This window comes from Tachypleus tridentatus, chromosome 1 (genome assembly GCF_004210375.1).
Source record: "Tachypleus tridentatus isolate NWPU-2018 chromosome 1, ASM421037v1, whole genome shotgun sequence".
NCBI lineage: Eukaryota > Metazoa > Arthropoda > Merostomata > Xiphosura > Limulidae > Tachypleus > Tachypleus tridentatus.
The window spans coordinates 143,316,654-143,338,482 of NC_134825.1; the positions used below are offsets into that span (position 1 = coordinate 143,316,654).

At 31.9% G+C, this 21,829-nt stretch overlaps 1 protein-coding gene across 2 annotated transcripts in view; it reads right to left on the minus strand.

Moving 5' to 3' along the window:
- Positions 1 to 21,829, minus strand: part of LOC143225921 (protein NipSnap-like) — a 56,195-nt gene that overhangs the window by 6,962 nt on the left and 27,404 nt on the right. For both annotated transcript variants that reach the window (XM_076456163.1, XM_076456172.1), the window contains exons 6-8: positions 8,239 to 8,270; positions 6,843 to 6,931; positions 1,373 to 1,456 (exon numbers count right to left, since the gene is read on the minus strand). In XM_076456163.1, the coding sequence (XP_076312278.1) occupies positions 1,373 to 1,456; positions 6,843 to 6,931; positions 8,239 to 8,270 (205 nt within the window). The remainder of the gene's footprint in view (positions 1 to 1,372; positions 1,457 to 6,842; positions 6,932 to 8,238; positions 8,271 to 21,829) is intronic.

Here is a 21,829-nt window from a genome sequence, read left to right on the forward strand (position 1 = left end):
TCACAAACGAATATATTTGAGAGTTGCACTAAGTTTTAAGTTACAGAAATATTAAACATTACAGTTTTCCAATTGTTACAAGTTCAATTTATCATTTTATGTCTTTTAAGGTGCATTCACTTCCATGATAATATTGATGTATCATCTTTTTCCATATTCAATGTAATAAAGTTAAAACTTGGATACATTTTAGCAGGGTAAAAGTCATCTTCAGTTAAACTACTTTTCTAATAGGATAGTTGGATTTTGGAATTGATTGACTTCAGATGTGATGGTTGTTTTTAACAAAGGTGGAAGACATAATAAATATTTAAATGATATAAGCAAACTCTGATATTTCAAACTTTAGTTTAGTGGATGAGCTGGTCAAATGGAACAAGAGATTCTTTGTTATCCTCAAACGACAGGCAATTTGTGATACAACGTTATATATGAAGTAATGTGGAATACAATTTTGAGATATGTTCCTGGTATAGTTAGTTTTGAAAAATTCCCAGATTAAATATTTCATAATTACTAACTTCCCTCTACACTTACTAACATATTCTATGTTTTGAAATGTGTGTTCAGCATGCAGCTGATTACTTTATTAGAAACTCCTACCTCATATTAATACAGTAAAAAAACAGACAAAATTCTTTCATGTAGATTACTGGTAAAATTGATCATTGACTACATGTAGCCACTTGAATCACTGTATAAATTGAAGAAAGCATCTGCTTATTAAATCATATCTGCTACAATTAATTAGTATTCATAAAGGCACATAACAGTATTATAATTTTATTCTTGAAAGGAAAATTACTTGCCAAAATTAGATAACTCTCTTCTTTTTTTCAAAGTTTAAAATAAGACCTGTAAAACTGGGAACATATCTATGCAATCACTCAAAAAATTAATAAGCCTATGAATATATATACATACACCCACACACACACACAAAATTATTTATAAAGCTTATAATAAAAAATAATAAAATTATGGATAACTAACATTAGTTTAAGATGAAAAGTTCTTCAAATGTATTTGCAGAGAAAGAGCTTACAAGTCTGCACATTAACAACACATTTGTCTCTGGATGTAAATCAACAAACAAGATTGAAATATGCTTACCACACAGAGGTAAACATGCAATTAGCAATAATCATAAAACAGATATAATTAACATAATAAGATTAATAAAAATTAAATAAAACTACTATTTCAATTATCAGCAACTAAAATAAAGCTACACCTAAATTAAGTAACTTAATTTCACTACAAGATAAACACAGAGTTTGTAGAAAGGTGATGTTATATTTGTAATTATACATAGTATATTACCAAACTCAATATTTAGTCAAAAAAAAATATGAGAAATACTATGAGCCACCTGTATTAGCAACACATTCATCCCATCCTGGTTGTCTCCACACTTCTTCTCTCACTTCTTTTCGTTTTTGTAGGTCTTGGTAGCCTAACAATACAAAACAATAGGAACATTATTCATCATTTTCATGTACAAATTCAACTTAAAGTGAAAATAGAACCCCAATACTTATTAAAGCTACATATATATACAAGATTTATTTATATATCTTTTGGTTTTCCTAAAAAGAGCACTTAATTGTCATATGGAAGTAAAATCATCATTACATATAAAAATAAAAATATTTTAATTTCTATTGAAAACATAACTTTGTTTGCAAAATGGCAGTTTTCACCTCATATTTAAGAAATGACCATCAGTAATCAAACCTATAGGCATAGACTTTAGTTATAAAGTGTTTTAATAATATAAGTAACAAACTTGGACTTTACTTCAATTTGTTAGGTTAATGCTATGCATTTAAAATTAAGACAAGTAAAATATATATGTTTTGTTTTATTAATTTTATTAGTAGCTATTTTATTGAGTAGTCACTAAATACATTTCTCTAGTGATAAAAAATACTTAATATTTCAACACAATCAAAGAATTTATTCTACATAAACATTAAAAAATAGCAAATGGTCCAAATTATTGTTTTTTAATAACAATAATTTGGACAATAATATAGATAATATAATATATAATATTATATAGACCAAAGATAAAAACCTTGAATAATGGGATTATGGAAAGAAATTAGAAAATTATATAATTCTGAAATACTTATTTCATTTCCTATAGATGTACATATCATGTTTTGCTAAATACAGATTCACCAAAATGTTTTTTCTTCTCCATTCACTTTTACATAGGAGGCACTTACAATTCTGACTTCCTCCATTTGACCAATTTATAAATTCACACATTGCAAGAGATAAAAACTGCAATACCTACTGATTAATTGTTATTTTTCTCTTTTCCATTTTGTGTAAAAACTCCAATGCCTTCTACTCATATAACTTACTGCATCAGATATTTAAAATTCCAAAAGGATAACAATTACAGATTGGGTTTTTGTATCTATTAATGGATTTAACTCTAAAACTGCAAAAGCAGTTTAAAATACATATATTTGTCTACCACATTTCACAAGAGTAAGATATTTTAATAATAAATACAGCATCAAAAGCTTCACATTTCATTCAACAAAGCATATTTGACTTTCCATAAAAGTTAATTGCATATGAAGATAATTATTGTTGATGTAATATTCCTATCTACTGTTATGAGTATACTTCTAATTAATATTTAGCCCTTTCATGACAAGTCACAGGTCAAAGGCCATGTCATCTCCTTGGTTGACTTGCATTCAAAATTTTATTAATTTATGTCAATACACCTGGAATCAAATTGTTGATTATAATTCAAACTAATATTATATATGAATTAGTTTCTTAATTTAAAAGTAAATATTAAAACAGTGCACCTAAATATTGATTTTAGTGAGTCACATGGTAATATTAAATGCAGCACAAGTTAAAATTAGATGTTTATAATGTGAAAACACTAAGTCTATACTTTTATACAAATTAGGAACTCAAATTATTAATATTGACAAGTCAGAATACAAAATAAGAACATCACATCTTTTTATTTTGCTGATATATGGCTTATGTACTGAATTCAAACATGGTGGCCCCATTTACCTTTTTCCATCTTTAGAAATGGTCCATTATAGTCTTACTACAATATATAACATGTGAATATCCAACTTACAGCTCAGAATGTCCCCCTAGTGGTTTACTAAGCCATTTTAATCTGTGAAAAGGCTACCACATTCTTTTGAACTAAGATTTCAAAGTAGATTTTGTTTTGAATCTGTTTTTTCATATTTTTTTTGTCCTAAACATAGCTCAGTTACTAAGCTTAATAAATTATAGTGGAATTCTAGGGTATCAATATAGTTATGATTCTTTTTGGTTATTCAACTGTAAATATAAAGCCTAAAGAAAATTTTACTTGATTATACTCCATGTGCAAGATTGTAAAAGGCTTAGCAACCTATATCCAGCAACAACTCAGTTCAAAGGTTGTAGCTAGAAATTATAATTGTTTGCATTTTTATTTATTATTCAATATTTTAAGAAAAATAATATCAATGACTTATTTCTAATTAACATTAAACTATATACATACATATGTATAATAATATAAAGGTTACTATATAATATACTAGCCCACTGAAACACAGCCAAGACCAGGTCTGTTTTATATTATTTCACAGGGTAACACAAGTGCACGTGCACTGCATCAATCCAACTTAGGTAATGTTAGTTAGGCATGCCTAGAACGTCAGTATAATAAATAAATATATAACATTAAGCTACTCAGACTTAACATTTGTGTCTGTTAAATTGTGTCTGTGTTATAATACGTAGTCATTCTAAAGACAATGAATCTCATTCCATTAACTGTTCAGTACTCCTTCCATATCTTTCTTCCAAATTGCATTAACAATTTTCTCAATTTTGCAACTTTAAAAAGTGCTTTTCTACCATAAAATACACATTTTTTATTATGTAACTGACCCTTTCACTATAGACTCGGTATAATACACGAGTTCATCTTCACATTTGCACATGTTAGGTATTTGCACTATAACTTTTGATACAGCATGTGACCTTCACAAAATTTGGTAGACTTCTAGTAAAAATTACAAGTATTTTGTACATAAAAAAATCAATTTTTTATTGAATATTTTTACTAAAGATTTGTTTGTGAAAATAGTCTGTTTCATTACTAGTATGAGTACAAAGTGATTACATATTATGATTAAAGAAACTATTCTTTGTCCTAAAAATCTCAAATACTATTTGTGTAATCTCAAACCTCTTAAATACATTCCAAACATATGTTTTCAGTAATATTTTGTTACATTCTATACTCTATGTGGGTTCTGTCAATCGAAGCTCATGTTACGATAATGAATCACGTTATCCAATAATTGCTTGCATGCAAACCTGTAGTTCATTTTTATTATATTATTATTCTTTAACTACTTTAAAAAAAAGATCCCTATTTTTCACATTTTTGTTAAATTTATAATTATAAATAAAGAATAAACAAGAAAGACAATACTTACCCCAACTTTCTTATTTCTTGTTGTCAATTGTCAATAACATTTAACACTATTTTTTTTATACTGTTGGTAACAATGGACTAAATTTTTTATTTAATTAAATAATGCAAAAAAACAGACTAATAACATGTAAAAATTAAAGAATTTTCCTTAACTCTCAAAACTTGAAGGCAAACCATGTAGTATACTGATTGACACCAGTTCCATAACTACAATTGTTCAAACCCATTTGGTGATGAAATTACTTCCAAAGATGAAAAAAGACTGATGCAAACAGCAGCCGCTGGACACAAAGTTTCAGCAAAAACAAAATTGAATGTTATATTTACTACAGGAAGCTTCTCTAGGCTTAATGGTGAGTGGGTAAATGAAACTGAAAGAGTACATGTTGTGAACTGACTTTTAGTAGACATTGGTATTATGTTATGCTAGTTTTACCTTCAGATAGCTTTACAGCAATTATGACACCAAAAACTGAAATTCCATGGAAACAAAAATGGTTGTCACCAAATAAAATTTATATCAGGAATTATTAGCAATAATTTTTTATCCAGTAGCTGGGAAGCAGTGGAACCAACTGCCTGCCTGAGGGCTTGGTGGTTGGAAGCCTTGTGGGTGTGAAGAATACAGAAAATCTATACTTCTAATAATGATAAAACAAGATTTCATTGAGATGACATACTATGGCTGAACAGTTCTTATCACAAAAAGTATAAACTCCAGAGACAAATAGATATTTGGAGACTAAACAACCAAGTTAGAGGTTATTCACTGTAGTCCTCTTTGGAAGTACTTTGGAGAGCATGACCAACTGGACAACTCCTAAGAGAAGCTTCTTAGCAGAACCTCAACTTGGAGTTTCTATAAGGAGTACTTCCAGTTTGAAGCCAACAGCAGATTCATCCAACTACCTGTCTATAAAGAATTAATCCACTGACAAGACAGTCAGCAAAAACAACAAAGAAATGATATTTGTATACTACAGGCTTTAGACAAGAAAATCATCAAACTAACTTGGTGAATGGACAAATTAGTGTAGTGTTTTATTCAATTTTATTTTTTGTATTAAGATTGTTCAAAGAACTCCATACTTCTAGAATGAGTGTTGTTATGAGACACATTTTTTAACATTGTAATTTATTTGTCAGGAAGCTGTAGAGATTTGAAGATGTAACATGACTAAGTTCACATTAGCTTAGGAATACCTAATAGCAGGGTAGATCATAAAATCAACATTCCGTGAAGTGTCAAGTTAATTGAGATTCACAGATAATTTAAATGAAAGTTATCTCTATTTTGTACAATGGGTATTGATACAAATACAGTTAAAATAATGTTCATCACATTATTCTGTACTAGTGCATTGACTGTATTTTAGTACTAGCACTGTTGTTAGAGGTGAAACATCATTTGTAAAAGTAGGTCTATAAAAGATAAAACAGTTTAAAAGTGGTTTTAGCTCATAAAATTATTTAAAGGAGGACAAATAATTTTGCCTCATTAAACAGACTGATAATTTTAAAAAATCCAAATAATGTAAGAAGCCTGATTCCTGGATTATTATATTTTCTTTTTTCTCCCAGTTTTGTTAAGTAATCTTAGTTTTTCAATTCTTCCTAGGTTTAGTTCATGAATATAGTTTATGTAAAGACACTCTCATCTCTAGTTTATTATTTATAAATACTCACACTCTGGAATAATATGAAGCATATGGTTCATATTTAATTTTTTTTGTTGTTTTCTTCTTCCTTTCTTTTTGTTCAGCTTGTGAGTTTAATAATCAATCAATTTTTAACTAACTAACTTGTTCCAAAAACACATTGTTTAGATAGTTATACATAGGTTTTAATGGTATGACCATATAAAACTAAAGATTATGGTTTCAAAATTTCTATTACTATTTAACATTGAAGAAATTGAACATACTTGACAGAAGCACACCTACTACATATGAAATAAGATAGTATGGACATATCTTCTTTACAACTAACATAATTCAACATTAAATGTATAAACAGATATCATTTATTCCTTTTCAACATGAAGAAAATTATTAGTAATGTTTTTGACTATAAGATAAAATAATAAACTTTTTTCTGCCAAACATCAGACTTGTGTCAGTATCTTTTCCTTCACTATACGCAACATCTACTTGGTACTATAAAATTTTCATGAAATTTATCATTTGGAAGTCCATAGGTTTAGGTTTAATTGCAAAAGATACTGCAGACTTGATCAGTGACAACAAGAACATCACATCAGTCAAATGGTACAAGTTTATGTACTTTAATTGTTAAATATATTTATTTGTTCTTGTTCATTTATCAATAAAAATATTCTAATAAAATTTACCCCAAATATGATGAACCATATACAATTGTCCTATCTGTGAGAAAAATCCAGCTACAGCATGGTTTTTTCTGTATGCGATGCCTCTTGCCCTGTAAAACGAACCCAATATGTTAATAAACACATATACCTTCAAGACTAGGATGTTAATCATTTAAAAATTAGTATTCTAGTAATTAATAGTTAAATAACCAAAACAATTAAATGTAAATTTATAAATTTCATATAATGCTAAAATAAAAGTGAAACAATTACATTAATACCTCTTAAATGTTTGATAAATTGAAATATAGTCTCAGATGTTTCCAACGTAGTTCAATAAATAGAAATAACCAAGACTGTAAAGTATATTGTACAGTGCAAAATTACTGGGTTTACGATTTTGATGGGATTGTATTTTTGTGCCAAGGAGTCTAGGTCTTTAAAAGCCATTAATACAAACCACAAAAGCGTATAAATGAACTATCAGTGCTATGTTCACCAACTGCCTAAAATGTCACGATAGATTCTCTTTAAGTGAGTCATATGTGGAAAAAAAAACAACAAATAACAAAGATTACTTTATAATATGTATAATATATATGTAGTGAAAACATATTCATTTCCTACATTCTACAGATTTTCTGTTTTTTTGTAAGCAAAGATATTTGTAATGAATTACTGTCATATTGAGTTATCATACCTCTCCCTTAGCAGCCACTTAGATTAAATACCAATATACAAACTGTAAAATTATTGACTATAATACATTACTGATTAGAATTTTAAAATAAAACTATTTAGCATCTTTTAATATAACCAAAATTTATGGTATACGGTCTTTGAGAACCTCAGTCATGATGATTACAAGGCTGGTTAAGTGACAGACCCCACACAGTTATAGTACAGAAAATAACATGAAATATAATCTTACTAAAAACAAATGTTTGCAAAGTACTTAAGAGGTTTTAGAGATTATGCAAATATTTGAGATTTTTGGGGCAAATAATAGTTGTTTGTTTTTAATCATAACATAAAATCACTTCACACTCAGACTAGTCACAAAAGAGATTATTTTCATAAATTGTAGTAAAAATATTTTATTCAAAAATCTGATATTCTGTGTACTAAAAGCTTGTAATCTTTAATAAAAGTCTAACAAATTTTGTGAAGATGCACTGCTGTATCAAAGGTTATATTGCAAATACTTAAAGTGTGCATGTGTGTAGACAAACTTGTGTATATTATACTGAGTCCACTGCAAAAGGGTTAATAAAATTTCAATCCTATCTTAAAGCAAATTATTCGACTGTGAAGAAAGATTTACAGATATGGAAAACTTACAAGTTTTTTTTACGAATGAAAAATGTTGTTGCATAATGTTAGAAATAAACAGATGTATATAAAAATGAAACCTTACCAGACATTCCCCCACTCAATCATGGTTCCTGGCTAAAAGTTTAAAAAGAACAAGTTAAATACTAGAATAAAAGATAAAAAGAAATAAACAGAAGCTAATATCATAGGGTTTATTTTAATATTTCCATTTGTCACTTACAGAACACATTGATACATCGCAATATGTACCTGAAAAACTGTTGATAAACTGTAAACCTATACAAAAGTTACTGCTAAAAATATGTGAAAATCATCTACAATAGGATTACTAAGTGATGATTAATAACAAAGTATTTGAAATTATATACTCCAGTAATGCAAAGAGCTAATGTAGTATAATGAAACATTTATAACTTCAATTAAAAACTTAATGATTAAAGTGTTAGCTATTTGTAATAACTAAAACCAAAAATATAGTTAATGCAACAGAAAATACTAAATGATGGAAACAAAACCAAACAAAATAGTTATTTATAATTCCAAATTAAACTAAGTGAAATATAATAGATTTTAGTTATACAGTATTTGAATAAAAGTGTCATTTTGTCAATACAACTGCATTAGTGAGAAAACAAAAGAATACCAAATAATGGTATACTGAATAAATCATTTTATATATTTGTACAAAAATTATCAGTTTACCAAATCACTATTCCTACAATTTTATATTTGGTATTATGTAAAATTAATATGAAACAAAACTGCAAAATGATGCAGTTTCTACATCATTTCTACAAATAGTAAATACAAAATCATAATCCTTATATAATATATTACTTTCCAATTGACATAAGTTCAGGAAAATATTATAAAACTAGAAACTTGTAGTTTATAATAAACAAAATAAATCACTAGTTACTGGATTACCAAAAACATGAGCAATTAACTTGAATCAAAAATAAGCGTTATCAATTTCTTGCTTATATCATTGTAAAAATAAAATAAAAATTGGCTTTCAGATGAAAAACCCAGTGCATTAAAAGGTTGGTGAGTTTAGACCATAGAAATGTCTTCACAGAATCTTAGGTGGCAGCCTTAAAAACTGCTTGCATTTTATTATACATGGTGTAAATGTTTTAATAAAAACTACTTTTGCTAACATTTCACCCACAATTACATTTCCCAACACAGCTGGAAAATTCAAACACTCCATATGCTAATCAAAGTGTAGCATAAGTGGTCAGCTTGTTAAATCTTGGCAATTCATGAAATTTGTTAAATAATGAATTATCTGACTCGTTAATTTATTACATTCAACAAATCAACTATTCTCACATGAAACTTTGATAACTGGAATAACTGAAATAAGATATAATTGGAAACACTAACTTTGATCAACTGATTATTTTCATGAATCATAATACTAATCAATTAAACCGTACAATCCTGAACTGATAAAACATAAGAAATCATAATATAAATAGTTTGGTTAAATGGATAATAATAATCTGTATAACAAACAATAGGAAACCTTAGTTTCATTTGGTTAATTATTTTCATCACATTAATCAACTTAATCATAATTTCAATTAACTAATCTACTAAACTAATAATATTAATATTTCTTGTACATGTGTTATTGACTGCATCTTCCCAGCACTTGTTTTATAAATATAGCACCTGAAGTTGTAAACAAACTAATTAATATGCTTAAAAATGTCTTAAAGCAGTTATAATTTGTCTATTCTAAAATGTATATTTCCAATAGGTACTTCCCTCTCTCTCTCACAAGATTAGCTCTTCCTATTTTCTACTACCCTCTATATGTAAACTTTTTTATAATGTATGCCACAAGCCTTCATCACCTAACTGTGACTCTCATACAAATCATCATGCATCATTTCTCCATCAATAGACAAGCACTACTATCATGACTCATGTGACTCCATTTATGTGCCACAACCAAATCATCACCTCAATGTCTGGTAGAAAACATAAGCACCAGAAGATTGTGGGGAGGAGGGTGGTAATTGTGAGTAGAAAGAAGCACCCATCAGAAATGTAGTTTCAGTATTAGAAAATAACTTTTGATACAGTACTTCCCTCCACTCACAAGATTAGCTAGAATCCTACAATGAAAATGAGGGGGAACTGGTGTGAAAGAACAGATATACCCTTCAAAAGCATCCAAAGGATACTTCTGTAGATGAGAGAAACAGATCAGATAATCAAAGGAGGGATACCACATCACTTCTAAACCAGCTATCTCCTCATCACAATCAGCTAGAGACAAACATGGCAGAAAAGGAAAGGAGCACATCTGAGTAGGAAAGAATAAACCCAGGAAAGTGATTTTAACTGAATAAATATGGAAACTCAATCTCACACAAGTGGGTAATGGAGAATATGACTCATGGTGTAAAATGGCTAGGGTGCAATGGACAATATTTGGTAAATCAACTACATCCAAAACATCCTCATGAGGGTAGGATAAAGATCATATCAACTTCACCCCAAGCTCTGAGATTGTGAATGTGATGAAAACACTAACTTCAGGACATAACACAGGATTGGAATTAAGCCACAGATCTGAAAATATGTCACCTAGTATCTGACAGAAGTTGATCAATTCATGCAACCATGAGACTGGTCTGAAATGTCTAAAGATCAATAACATCCCTGTCACAATAGAGAGAGCAGGGTAAAGTCCAGGGAGGAAACAGAAGCATCCCACATTTACCCTCTGTGATCCACAACACCAAAGAAAGAATCAAGGGAGGAGCATGGACAATCCCAAACCTGTGTGAGGACTTAAGATGATTGGTTTACTCAATATTCAAACCCAGCCTCTGAGGTACTGACAACCACATGAGGGTAGGATTAGAGCACCCAACTGAAGGGATGAACAGAACTGAGACATCTCACGCCATGGTACATGTCATTCAATCTAGAGGATGATACTCCTACACTAGCAAAACAACTCAGCCCTACTCTGAACTGAATGGTTATAACTATCTATGTGGAATCCATCCAGTATGATGCCTCCACAGTCAACTAGTAAGAACTTTCATACTTTACTAAAAGAACGAGAGCAAAAATCATTGGAGAGTATATAGGAATGACAACATCCAAGAGAGTGTAATGGGTGATCACACTATTCTGAGAAGCAGACAATATCAATTTATTCATTCAAGGTATGGGTAGCTATCCCTTCTGCTTTACCCACACTGGGTGGTATGATCCAGGGCTAGCCTATGTATGAAGCAAATATCAAAAGGTTACTGCCCATCCAGTAACCTTGTGAAACATCCCATCTCAAAGATAAGTGTGTGGAGTCATAGAAAGAGCATGCAAATTGAGTGTACAGTGCAAATTTGTGTGTATAAATAAAGAATACCTGGTCAAACACAGTTCACCATAGAGCAGGATCCAAGGGATGAAATTTGAAGCAAGGGCCACTGAAAGAAAAAAGAAGCATTAATGAAGACTTCCTAGAATCATAGCTGCACTGAAGTCTGAAATATAGTCACAGATGATACCTTGAGGAAGCAGAAATCACGATGTAAGTAATGTAATGTAAGTAATGGGAGATAAACAATTGAATGGTGGTTCACATGCTTGACTGTAAAATCATTTCCAAAGGTCAACAAAGATGAGAAGTAAAAAAGTTCAGGTGTCAAATTTGATGGGAGGTAACAAAGAAAATAGCAAATTGGAAAGAGGACAAAGAGGAATAAGCCATCTGGATTAAATGACAAATTCAACTGATAAGAGTAAAGGGAGAAAGGTCCTGAAAGGAAAAAGGTTGCTACTGATAAAGACCCAGGAACAGGAACCCCTGTGGAAAATATAACAAAGAATATGTACTGGGCAGAGAAGTCTATCTATAGCAAGACAAGGGTAAAGAGGAGAAATAGAAAGAAGGAATATTGGTGAAAAAGGAGTTACTCTCACAAGCTGCCAAGGTCCTAAGAAAGAAGTAATGATCCAGATAAAGAAGATAGGTTCAATGGTACAGTGTATGACTGACTTCCACACTGAACAAAACCAACAAATAATGCTCACAGGACAAAAAAAAACACTAAACCTTAAGGAATAGGTGAAACAATGGGCTCAAATGAAGATAAAAAGAATGGATTTTAACTTAATGTCCCAATCTAGATGTACCAGACTCATAGGCAGCTGATGTATCCAAAAAAAAGAAAGGATCAAAATGGCAAGGACAGGGGGAAAGAAAGGCCCCGAATTAACTAGAAAATTTGAAAATATAGGATAAGCTACCTCATAACTCAATAACAAAAAAGACTAAAGACCCCTTCTCAAAAAGCCTTGTAAGAAGCTTGACGATGCCAGCAACTGTAGGATGAGAAGCTGGGATGCCCTGAGTCAGGGTCCATGTACAAAAAATATTCCACTTGCACTTGTAAACAGCTATAGATGAAGGAAAATTGAATGAGCTAAATGAAATGCCATCCAACATAAGAAACAGGACAAAAGCCAGGTTTCAAAATGAAGGACATGAAGTATAAGATGCAGAACTGATGACTGAGGTTGATGAAGGTCAGGAAATAAAGGAAAAGGAATGAACAAATGTAACTGGAGTAATCAAGGAAACTATGATTGAGCTGACCAGTAAAGAGCAATCACAAGGACATTCACCAGAGTAGTATGAATGAAGGAGAAAAACCTCATAAAGTAATTAATGAACTTCTTTGGCCAATCCTTGCTGAAGGTATCTAGAGTCAAAGCCTGAGGATGGAGTACCAAGGATCAAAACAAAGGGAAGTGGTTACTGAAGGTCATGACATATGCATCAATATGAGGAACTCTCCACCAATCATAAAGTCATCAAAAAACAAGGGGATCAAGGGACCACTCTATCAGGTGACCTAGGTCAGGATGGGTAGAGTCAATCTGAACCAAAGTTCAAAGTATCTCTTATGAGGCATGCCATCAAATGAATGGGATGATCATGGACTCAAAAAAAAAAGATCCAATGTTAGAAAAAACAGGGATCTAAATCAGATGCAACCTTCGTGACTGAGATGAGTCATCACTGTTGAATTGTCAGGATGGATCATGACCAGATGATCACTGAAGATAGGAATAAAGTTGTTTAAAGCCCAATGGAGATCAAGAAATTTGAGAATGTTTATATTATGAAAAGTTCTTCCACAGACCAATGACCCAAAGTCTCCTAGTGAACAAATAACACATCCCAGCCTTTAAGGGATGTATCCATGAACAGATGTAAATATAGCTGTGGAAGAGAAAGTGAATCACTCACTGATGTATGAAGGGGATCCACTAAAGGAATCACCTCTGAGCTCAGTCAAGGGGTATAAGAGGAGTCACAAAAGACCACATTCCAAAAATCAATAAAGCCTTACAAGCAGACAGGGCATTCTGAATAGCCAGTTCCAGAGAACAGAGCTGAAGAGAAGGTTACTCCTAATTAAACTGTTGAAGAAAATAATCAGATGATCAAAGTACTGGGTAAGATGAAGGAAATACTACTCCAATTTGATCAACTAGCCCACATGAGCAGCTTTGAGAAACACCTGAAAAGTATGACAGGTTAACTTTCATTCAAAATGAGTGAGAAGAAGCTAGTCTCCATATAAAAGTGAAAATGCAATCCAAGAGCATGATGATGTAGAGCAAAAATTTGTATCACCTATTACATATTATGTAGTATATTGTGATTTCAAACAGCCTGAAACTGAATTAAATAATAATTTAAATTTAGAAGTTAAATAAATGTCCATATGTCTTCAATTTATGATACTTGCCAACAAGACTGATACAAGCAGTTTTTGTTCTTAAAACAAATATATTTTAATATACAAATAAAATTTTCAAGGATATTTATTACAAATGATGACTTGTATAAAAATGTTTTACAAATTTACAAACATAACATCATCTTTTCAGTCTAGAACTTCCTTGATACCTTATAAAGAGTTCATGATGATCAAGTTAATTTCTAGTTGATATAGGTACAATTCTTTAAACAGAAAGCAAGCCATATCTAAAGAATATTATTTGTTTTGAGCCAGACACATGCCAAGTTTTGCACTGTTAAGACTAATATTTTCATAAAAATACTACTGTATGAAGTGAATCTGCTAAAATCACATGGTTTGCAAAGTTCAAAATCTATAAACATTTCTGGTAAAATATGTGAAGTTCCTAATCAACTAATCAATAAACATTTATCACAGTTATAGCTTCTGAGGTTTACAGTACATCAACTATACCAGACCAATAATATATACTGTCTTTTGGCACTCTGGTTATATTTATGGGTGTGAAAAGTTTCTATAAATTTCAGCTTGCATAACAATATATATATATATATATATAGATACATATATTGTTGATTCTTACACTTAAGAATATTCTACAATTTTAGTGGAAAACATACAGCACAAACACCAACCAAAGGATAGGGTGCAAAAACTGGTATACCACTCCATGACAGACAAACCAAAATTAAAGACGAGAAAACTTGAGTATGGAGATATACAGATAAACAAGAGATGTCAATCTTGGTCATTCAAAGACCCAGAGAAAAAGTTCAATAAATAGTAAGGTAGGATTCCATGGAAAAGTATAATGTGTGAACACAGAGTGAGATGGATGGGTCTATGACCAACCTCCAATCCTTTGTCTTCTTGAGAACTACAAAGAGATAGGAGTGAAAACTCCTGAACTACATGGAGCAGGTTATTGTTTGTTGTGTGAGATCTTATACTATGTTGGAAAGAAACTGGCATAACAAGGGAGGATGAATAAGTAAAAGGATGACAAATTCCTATAACTAAACTTGATGAGCCCAAAAATCAGAATGAATAAAGGTCACCAGTTGAGTTCACACCAAAACCTTTGTTGGGATACCATGCATCATGAAATATAAGGAATAGTGACACCACAAAAAAGAGGAACAGACAAGGGCTAGGCTTTCTGGGGGGGTTAGGAGACAGGAATTGATGCCATGCTCAGCTTCATCTGTGACAGAAGCCACCAAATAAAAAAGGGTAGACTGCTGTTGAATCAAAGCTAAGCTCAACTCCAAAGATTCGGGAATCACATCAAACATGAAAAATCTCAAATACAGGGCAGTCCAAAGGTTTCATAAATAAGGAGCCAGGAGATGGGTGCATGGCAATTTAGCATCATGACCCAACATGTTCCAACATCATATAAACCACATTTTCAGGTATATGACATACAAAAACTAAATTCAGTTTCTTAATCATGTATGTATAGAAATATTTTGTGGAAGACAAGGCATATACTAATGAATCATATAACAATTTGAGCAATATTATTAAGTACTTTGACTGAATAATAGTAATTGCACTGGTTACTCAAATATGATATATAGGAAGACAGTCTATTCATTTAACTTCCTATTACAAAACAGTAACTAAATCACTATGAATAAACCATTACAGCCAATGATAATGGGAAGAGCATGCACAGCAAACACAAACTGCAATACAGCATTCACTCAAGTTCAAGCCCCTTAGAGATAAAATATAACCACTGTTAAATATGAGTTTAAATAAATCAGCACTATCAGATACCAATGAAAATAAAACATTTAATTTAAAAAACTTGTGACTTACAGAAAATTGAACTCTATTAACTGTGATAGATTTCAATCTTCTGTAAGTCACAAGTTTTTTTTAATTAAATGTTGTATTTAACTCTATTAACTGTGATAGTACTAAACTGATGAGTCAAAAACTACCTGCACATATCTGGGCGTGTCCAGACACAGTAAAGACGAACAATCACACAACTCAGAGAGAGGGAATACGATCTTTTTTCTACAAATCTTATAAATATGCAAATACAGAACTACAAATAAAATTTTTCTTTGCAACACATCATCTCATGTGTTTACTATCTTGATTGGGCATAACTTCTGTCTGGTTAAGCATGAAATAGTTTTAACAAATTTTATAACACATGGCAATTTTCATTATTTAAGATAAAATTAGAATTTTCTTTATTTCATTGTTCTTCCCATCTATTAAACTGTACTGTCCAAAGAATATTGAAAAAAAAACAGTAACATTAAAATTGTTTTAAATTGCAGAGATAAAAATATATTTATTATTCATAAGAACTTTAGTGTGAAAGCAAAGTGTTTAGTAGAGTATTAACTACACCATATCTGTTACATACAATGCCTACAAGTATTTTCTCCAAATATCAGGACACTTCAGGACCACGAGGATTCATGACATAGCAATAACACTATGTGACAAAATTTTTACTTTTTATTGTTCCTGGGCAGAAAGTGTTATTTTCCAATTGCTTATGCCAAAAGTAAATGGAAAAGACCTATTTTCCTCTTCAAACTTTGCTTTTGTGACCTGGGTAATGAAATTTTCAAATTTGCCCATATTTCAGAACATTCCAGGTAAATTTAGTGCTAAGTAGCTGCATAGATAATTTTCTCAAACTTACAGGAATTTTCAAGAACCTTCTAGAATGTTGTAGAATTTACAGGAATTTAAGAACCTTTTTGAATTTTCTAGAACTTCCCATAGTAATATATATAAAGTGGCTCACTACTCATCACTTCAGTTTAGTTCTAGCTGCCTAAGTGAACACATACACTGATCTGATTTTATCAGAAATGGCATCAAGAAGCTGTAAGCATTCTCCAGATGCATTCTGCTAATGTGTGTGGCCAATTTATCAAGACAAGAGCAAAAAGGTACTCTGTGACAGCATCTGCTAAAATTTGTGAAGCCTACAAGGCATGTTTTGGCATGCCTGTTGGGATCAAGACAAATCCTGGACACCTTATTTTACCTGAGAGCACTGCAAAAACACTCTAGAAAATAAGACAGACAATTTTTGCTTGCTTGAATAGTAAGATTTTATATTATACAAATTTTAGACCTTTTAAAATTTAAATATCTTTTGGTGCACCCCAAAGGGGAATACAATATTGTCAAGACCTTGCTAGAAGCCTTGATGTATGATGAGTATGGCTGGGAGGTTATCGAAGACTTCAAACTGGTGGCATTCCTGATGGGTCTCCAAGGAAGCTTTATCAAGTTTTCCTGTTATCTTTGCCTTTGAAACAGCAGGGATGCCACTCCACACTACAACAGGAAACACTGGCCACAATGGACCGAGTTCTCTTTGGGGAGTCACAATGTCAAGTGTGAGCCACTAGTGGATCTCCAGAAGGTGTTGTTCCCACCATTGCACATAAAATTGGGTCTTATGAAACAATTTATCATAGCTCTTGATAAGGAATCTGCAACCTTCAAGTACTTTTGAGACTTCTTCCCTTAGCTGTCTGAGGCAAAGATGTCTTTGTTAGACCAAAAATAAACAAGACCCTAGAGTGCACAGAATTCCCCAAGAAGCTCAGTAGGAAGGAAAAAAAAGCTTGGGGCAGTTTTGTCACAGTAATTCAGGATTTTTTGGACAATTAGAAGGGCAAAGATTATGTGGAACTGGTTGAGACTCTGGTGAAGAACTACAGCAAAATGGGCTGCAGGGTGTCCCTGAAAATCCATATCCTTAATGCTCATCTTGATACATTCAAGGAGAACATGGGAGCATACTCAGAGGAGTAAGGCAAGTGCTTTCACCAAGATATACTGGACTTTGAATGTTACTACCAAGGAGCATATAACGAAAACTTTAAGAAAAACTATATTTGGTAGGGGGGGCTGACACATGAAAGTGATTTACATTACAGTCACATATCTCAAAAAAATTAGTCACTTCTAAACATTTTTGTATAACTTTAGTATAAATACATGTAAATCTTGATTCATATGTTGTTCTATTCAGACCTTATGTAAATGAAAATGTGCTAATTTGCCTGTTTTTACATAGAAAATAGGTTAATTTCTAAACTTCATTATCCAGGTCACAAAAGCAAAGTTTGAAGGGAATAATGGCCATTTTCTGTACTTTTACAATACAAGTAATTAAGAAATAACACATGCTATCCAGGAACAAAATTTGTGTTATATAGTGTAATTAAAATGTTATTTATATTACCAAATAATAACTATTCTGGTATGAGCAGGTAAAGTGTAATTTTCACCATTTTTTTTATTTATTTACATCATTTTACACCAAAATTAAGGTCTGACAAAAACAAAAATTAGCAATTTTGTAACAGAGAGATCACTAAGAGCATCAGAAAATCATTATTTTAATTTGATTTGAAATGCTACTTTAAGCTTCAGATCAAGTTAAAAAAAAAGGAGACTAATTTTATTTTCTAATATGGCTCATTTCTACATATTAATAACAAACAAAGGAAAAATGTTGCACATTGTATTATTACAGGATTGCAGTGACGGCATCTAATACTAAACTCTTGATCTCTTAGCCAATCACATACAAGTAATTTATTCTAATCAATATCACGGTGCTTTCCAAACAATGCAGTTGTCACTCCTCTGAATGAAGAGGCAACATAAGTTCCTGTCTTTTTTGCCAATTTTTAAAATAAGTTTCCTCTTTATTACCTATAAAGATTGTTAGTGACACTAGCTACATGAAACATTTCATAAAAAAACAACTTAATTTCCATTGCATTTACCTGATCATGATTTCATGCAATAGTATAATAGCAACAGCTTCAGAACAACTACATGTAGTTTTGGAATACTTCTACTTAAAAAGGTGCTCCAAAGCTATCTGTAACTTCAGATTGCTAAATGTTAACATTTTCCTTACCATAAAATGTATTTCAAACAACTACACCTCCTTCTAAAACAGTTATCTTTCTCATGCCTGATATTTACATGCCAGTAACCTTATGGCAGCTCCCACATAATATCATATGAACTTACATGAATTGCACTACTGCATAATGATATCATCATACAACAAAATATATATCTCCATGTGCAATAACATCCTCTATGCATTTTCATTCAAGCTTTGATCAGGTACGAGACAAATATGCAGCAGAAGTAGAAAGGGTAGTATAGGAATGCATTATACTTGTGGAGGTGTTTGTCAAAATTTTATCTAGATGAGCATACTTCAAAAAATGTTAAAGGAAACTCATGGATTTTAACACACAATGGCAGAGGCCCCAGAGGAGCACACCTGTGGACACTGCATTTTTTCTTGTCTCCTCCAGAATATAAATTTTGCTCTCACAGAAAAAGGAAGAAACAAAAAAAAATCTATATAGGTGTTGCAGGAACAGACAGAATGAGAAAATGACCATCAGAGTACTTGCACAGAAGTCAGACAACCAATGTCAGTTGTATGGCTGGGACACATTCAGACAGTACCTTGTGTAATCCTCTCACTATGGCAGACTCTGTGGAGCAGTCTCAAGTTGTTGGAGAATGGCACATTCATTTGTACCACAAGTATTTGTGCTTGCCTCAACTCTGTTGTCAGACTCTATGAAACAGACACCAGCTGCAAGAGGAGGGAACATAAGTCGTATCATATGGACTTGTATAATGTATACTAGCCCCAACTCTATAGGGAACAATAGTTATATAGTGAAATAGTGCAATACTTTAATACACTAACTTAGTAATAACATGTCAAGAGATAGCTATACTCAAAGGCCTAGATAAGGTTTATACAGTCTGAACCCAAGGCTGATATATACATACATACACACATATATATAGAGAACCTTGGGGTTCAAGAGAGAACACTCAAAATTTAAAACTTTATATAAGAAGTCTTAAGGCCTATATTACATTTAAAAGTCTCTTTTAAAAATATTTTTGCAGCATATATACAAAATAAGGTGATCATATAATAAATGGTCTACTCTGTGGGATCTAATGGTTTATATACCAAACTAAAAATTGATATTGTGTTAAAATACTTCTATAGCCTTCTAAAATGGTAGAAACTGTCACTAAATAAGCAATCATTTGTTTTAATGTTCATTATTATAAACCTAAATATTGATTAGTACTATACACTTTTTCAGTAGCTGTGCTCGTCACAAAATGGATCTGAATAAACAGGAAACTGAATAAGGAAAAAAAAAGATAAAAGGAAACAAACCTGGAGCTGACTGGTCAGGGTGCAATGCAGATAATGTTAGCATTTAATACTTCTTCAAATCATTAAGGAACATTAAGATGTTGTTTTTACAGCCCCAAGTATTGAGAAATACAAGAGAAAGGGAATCCACTAGGAAAAAACATTTTACAAGGGAAAAAAAGTTCCCAAAAGAAATCCTCAGAAAAAGAAAGTGTCACAAGAAAAAAAAAAAAAGATAGAGAAGGATTAAGAGTGAGATGGTGAATAGTTCGCAAAAATCGTTGTTCCACACCACACAGCATCATTGCGTGAAAAATAATGTTTTTGGCCAACATCCTGTTCGATCTACTGGTGTCATGAAGTATGATGAACACTGAGTATACAAAAGGAAGTTGTCAGATAGAAATCTTCTGAGATACACTGCTGGCCAAAATCTTAAGGCCAATAAACAGAATGAAAAAATATGCATTTTACGCTGTTAGACCCAACCATTTATTTAAGTAAAACTTTGAAAAATGAAAATAAGAAAATGGAAAATAAAAATAAAAAAACTTTTTTAGCATTTAATAGGGAAAATGTGAACACTATGAAATTAGCCTAAATACTAGCTGGTCAAAAGTTTAAGACCATACTGAAACGAAGCGTTAATTAGTAAACACGTAACAAAATTTAGTCATTTGTGTTCAAGCATTAGCATTATCAATATCTCCCACTGACATCTCCTGAACATTGGGTAAAAACATTGCAAAAGCTAAAAAGTTGACAGAGTTTGACGTGGCAGAATTGTCGAGCTGCAAAAGCAAGGTCTCTCTCAATGTGTTATCACTGGTGAAATTGGGTATAGTGAAACTGCTGTTGCAAATTTCTTAAAAGACTCTGAGGGATACAGAACCAGAATTTACAGTGGTCGGACCAAGAATATTTCACTGGCGTTGAACAGGAGGATTCAATGGATTATCCAGCAAGACACCACCCAATCGTCAAACTAGACTGAGGCCTTTACGGACGCCAAATGCAGCTCAAAAACAATAACACTGCATCTACAAGAGAAAGGCTTTAAACACCATAAACATCTTCAAAGGCCACACCACCTTCCACACCACAAAACAGCTTGGTTAAACTATGCCGAGAAGCACCAAACATTGGACATAGAAAATTGGATGATCCAGATGGCTTCCAACATTACTGGCACGATAAGGATATCCCACCAGAGACATTTTCTACATGACACAGTGGAGGAGGTTCCATCATGATCTGGGGTGCTTTCTCTTTCCATGGAACAATGGAGCTTCAGGTTATACAGGGGCATCAAACAGCAGCTGACTATATTGGCATGTTGGAGAGAGCATCCTTATTGACTGAATGCCCTCACTTTTGTGGAAATGACTGGATCTTTCAACAGTACAATGCTGCAATCCACAATGCCTGCAGGACAAAGGTCTTTTTCATTGCAAATAACGTGATTCTTTTCGACCTTCCAGCGTGTTTGCCCGAAATGAACCCTATTGAAAATGTTTGAGGGTAGATGGCAAGGGAAGTCTATAGAAATGGATGTCAATTCCAAACAGTGCATGATCTTTGTGAAGCCATCTTCACCACTTGGAATAACATTCCAGCCAGCCTTCTACAATTGCTTATATTGACCATGC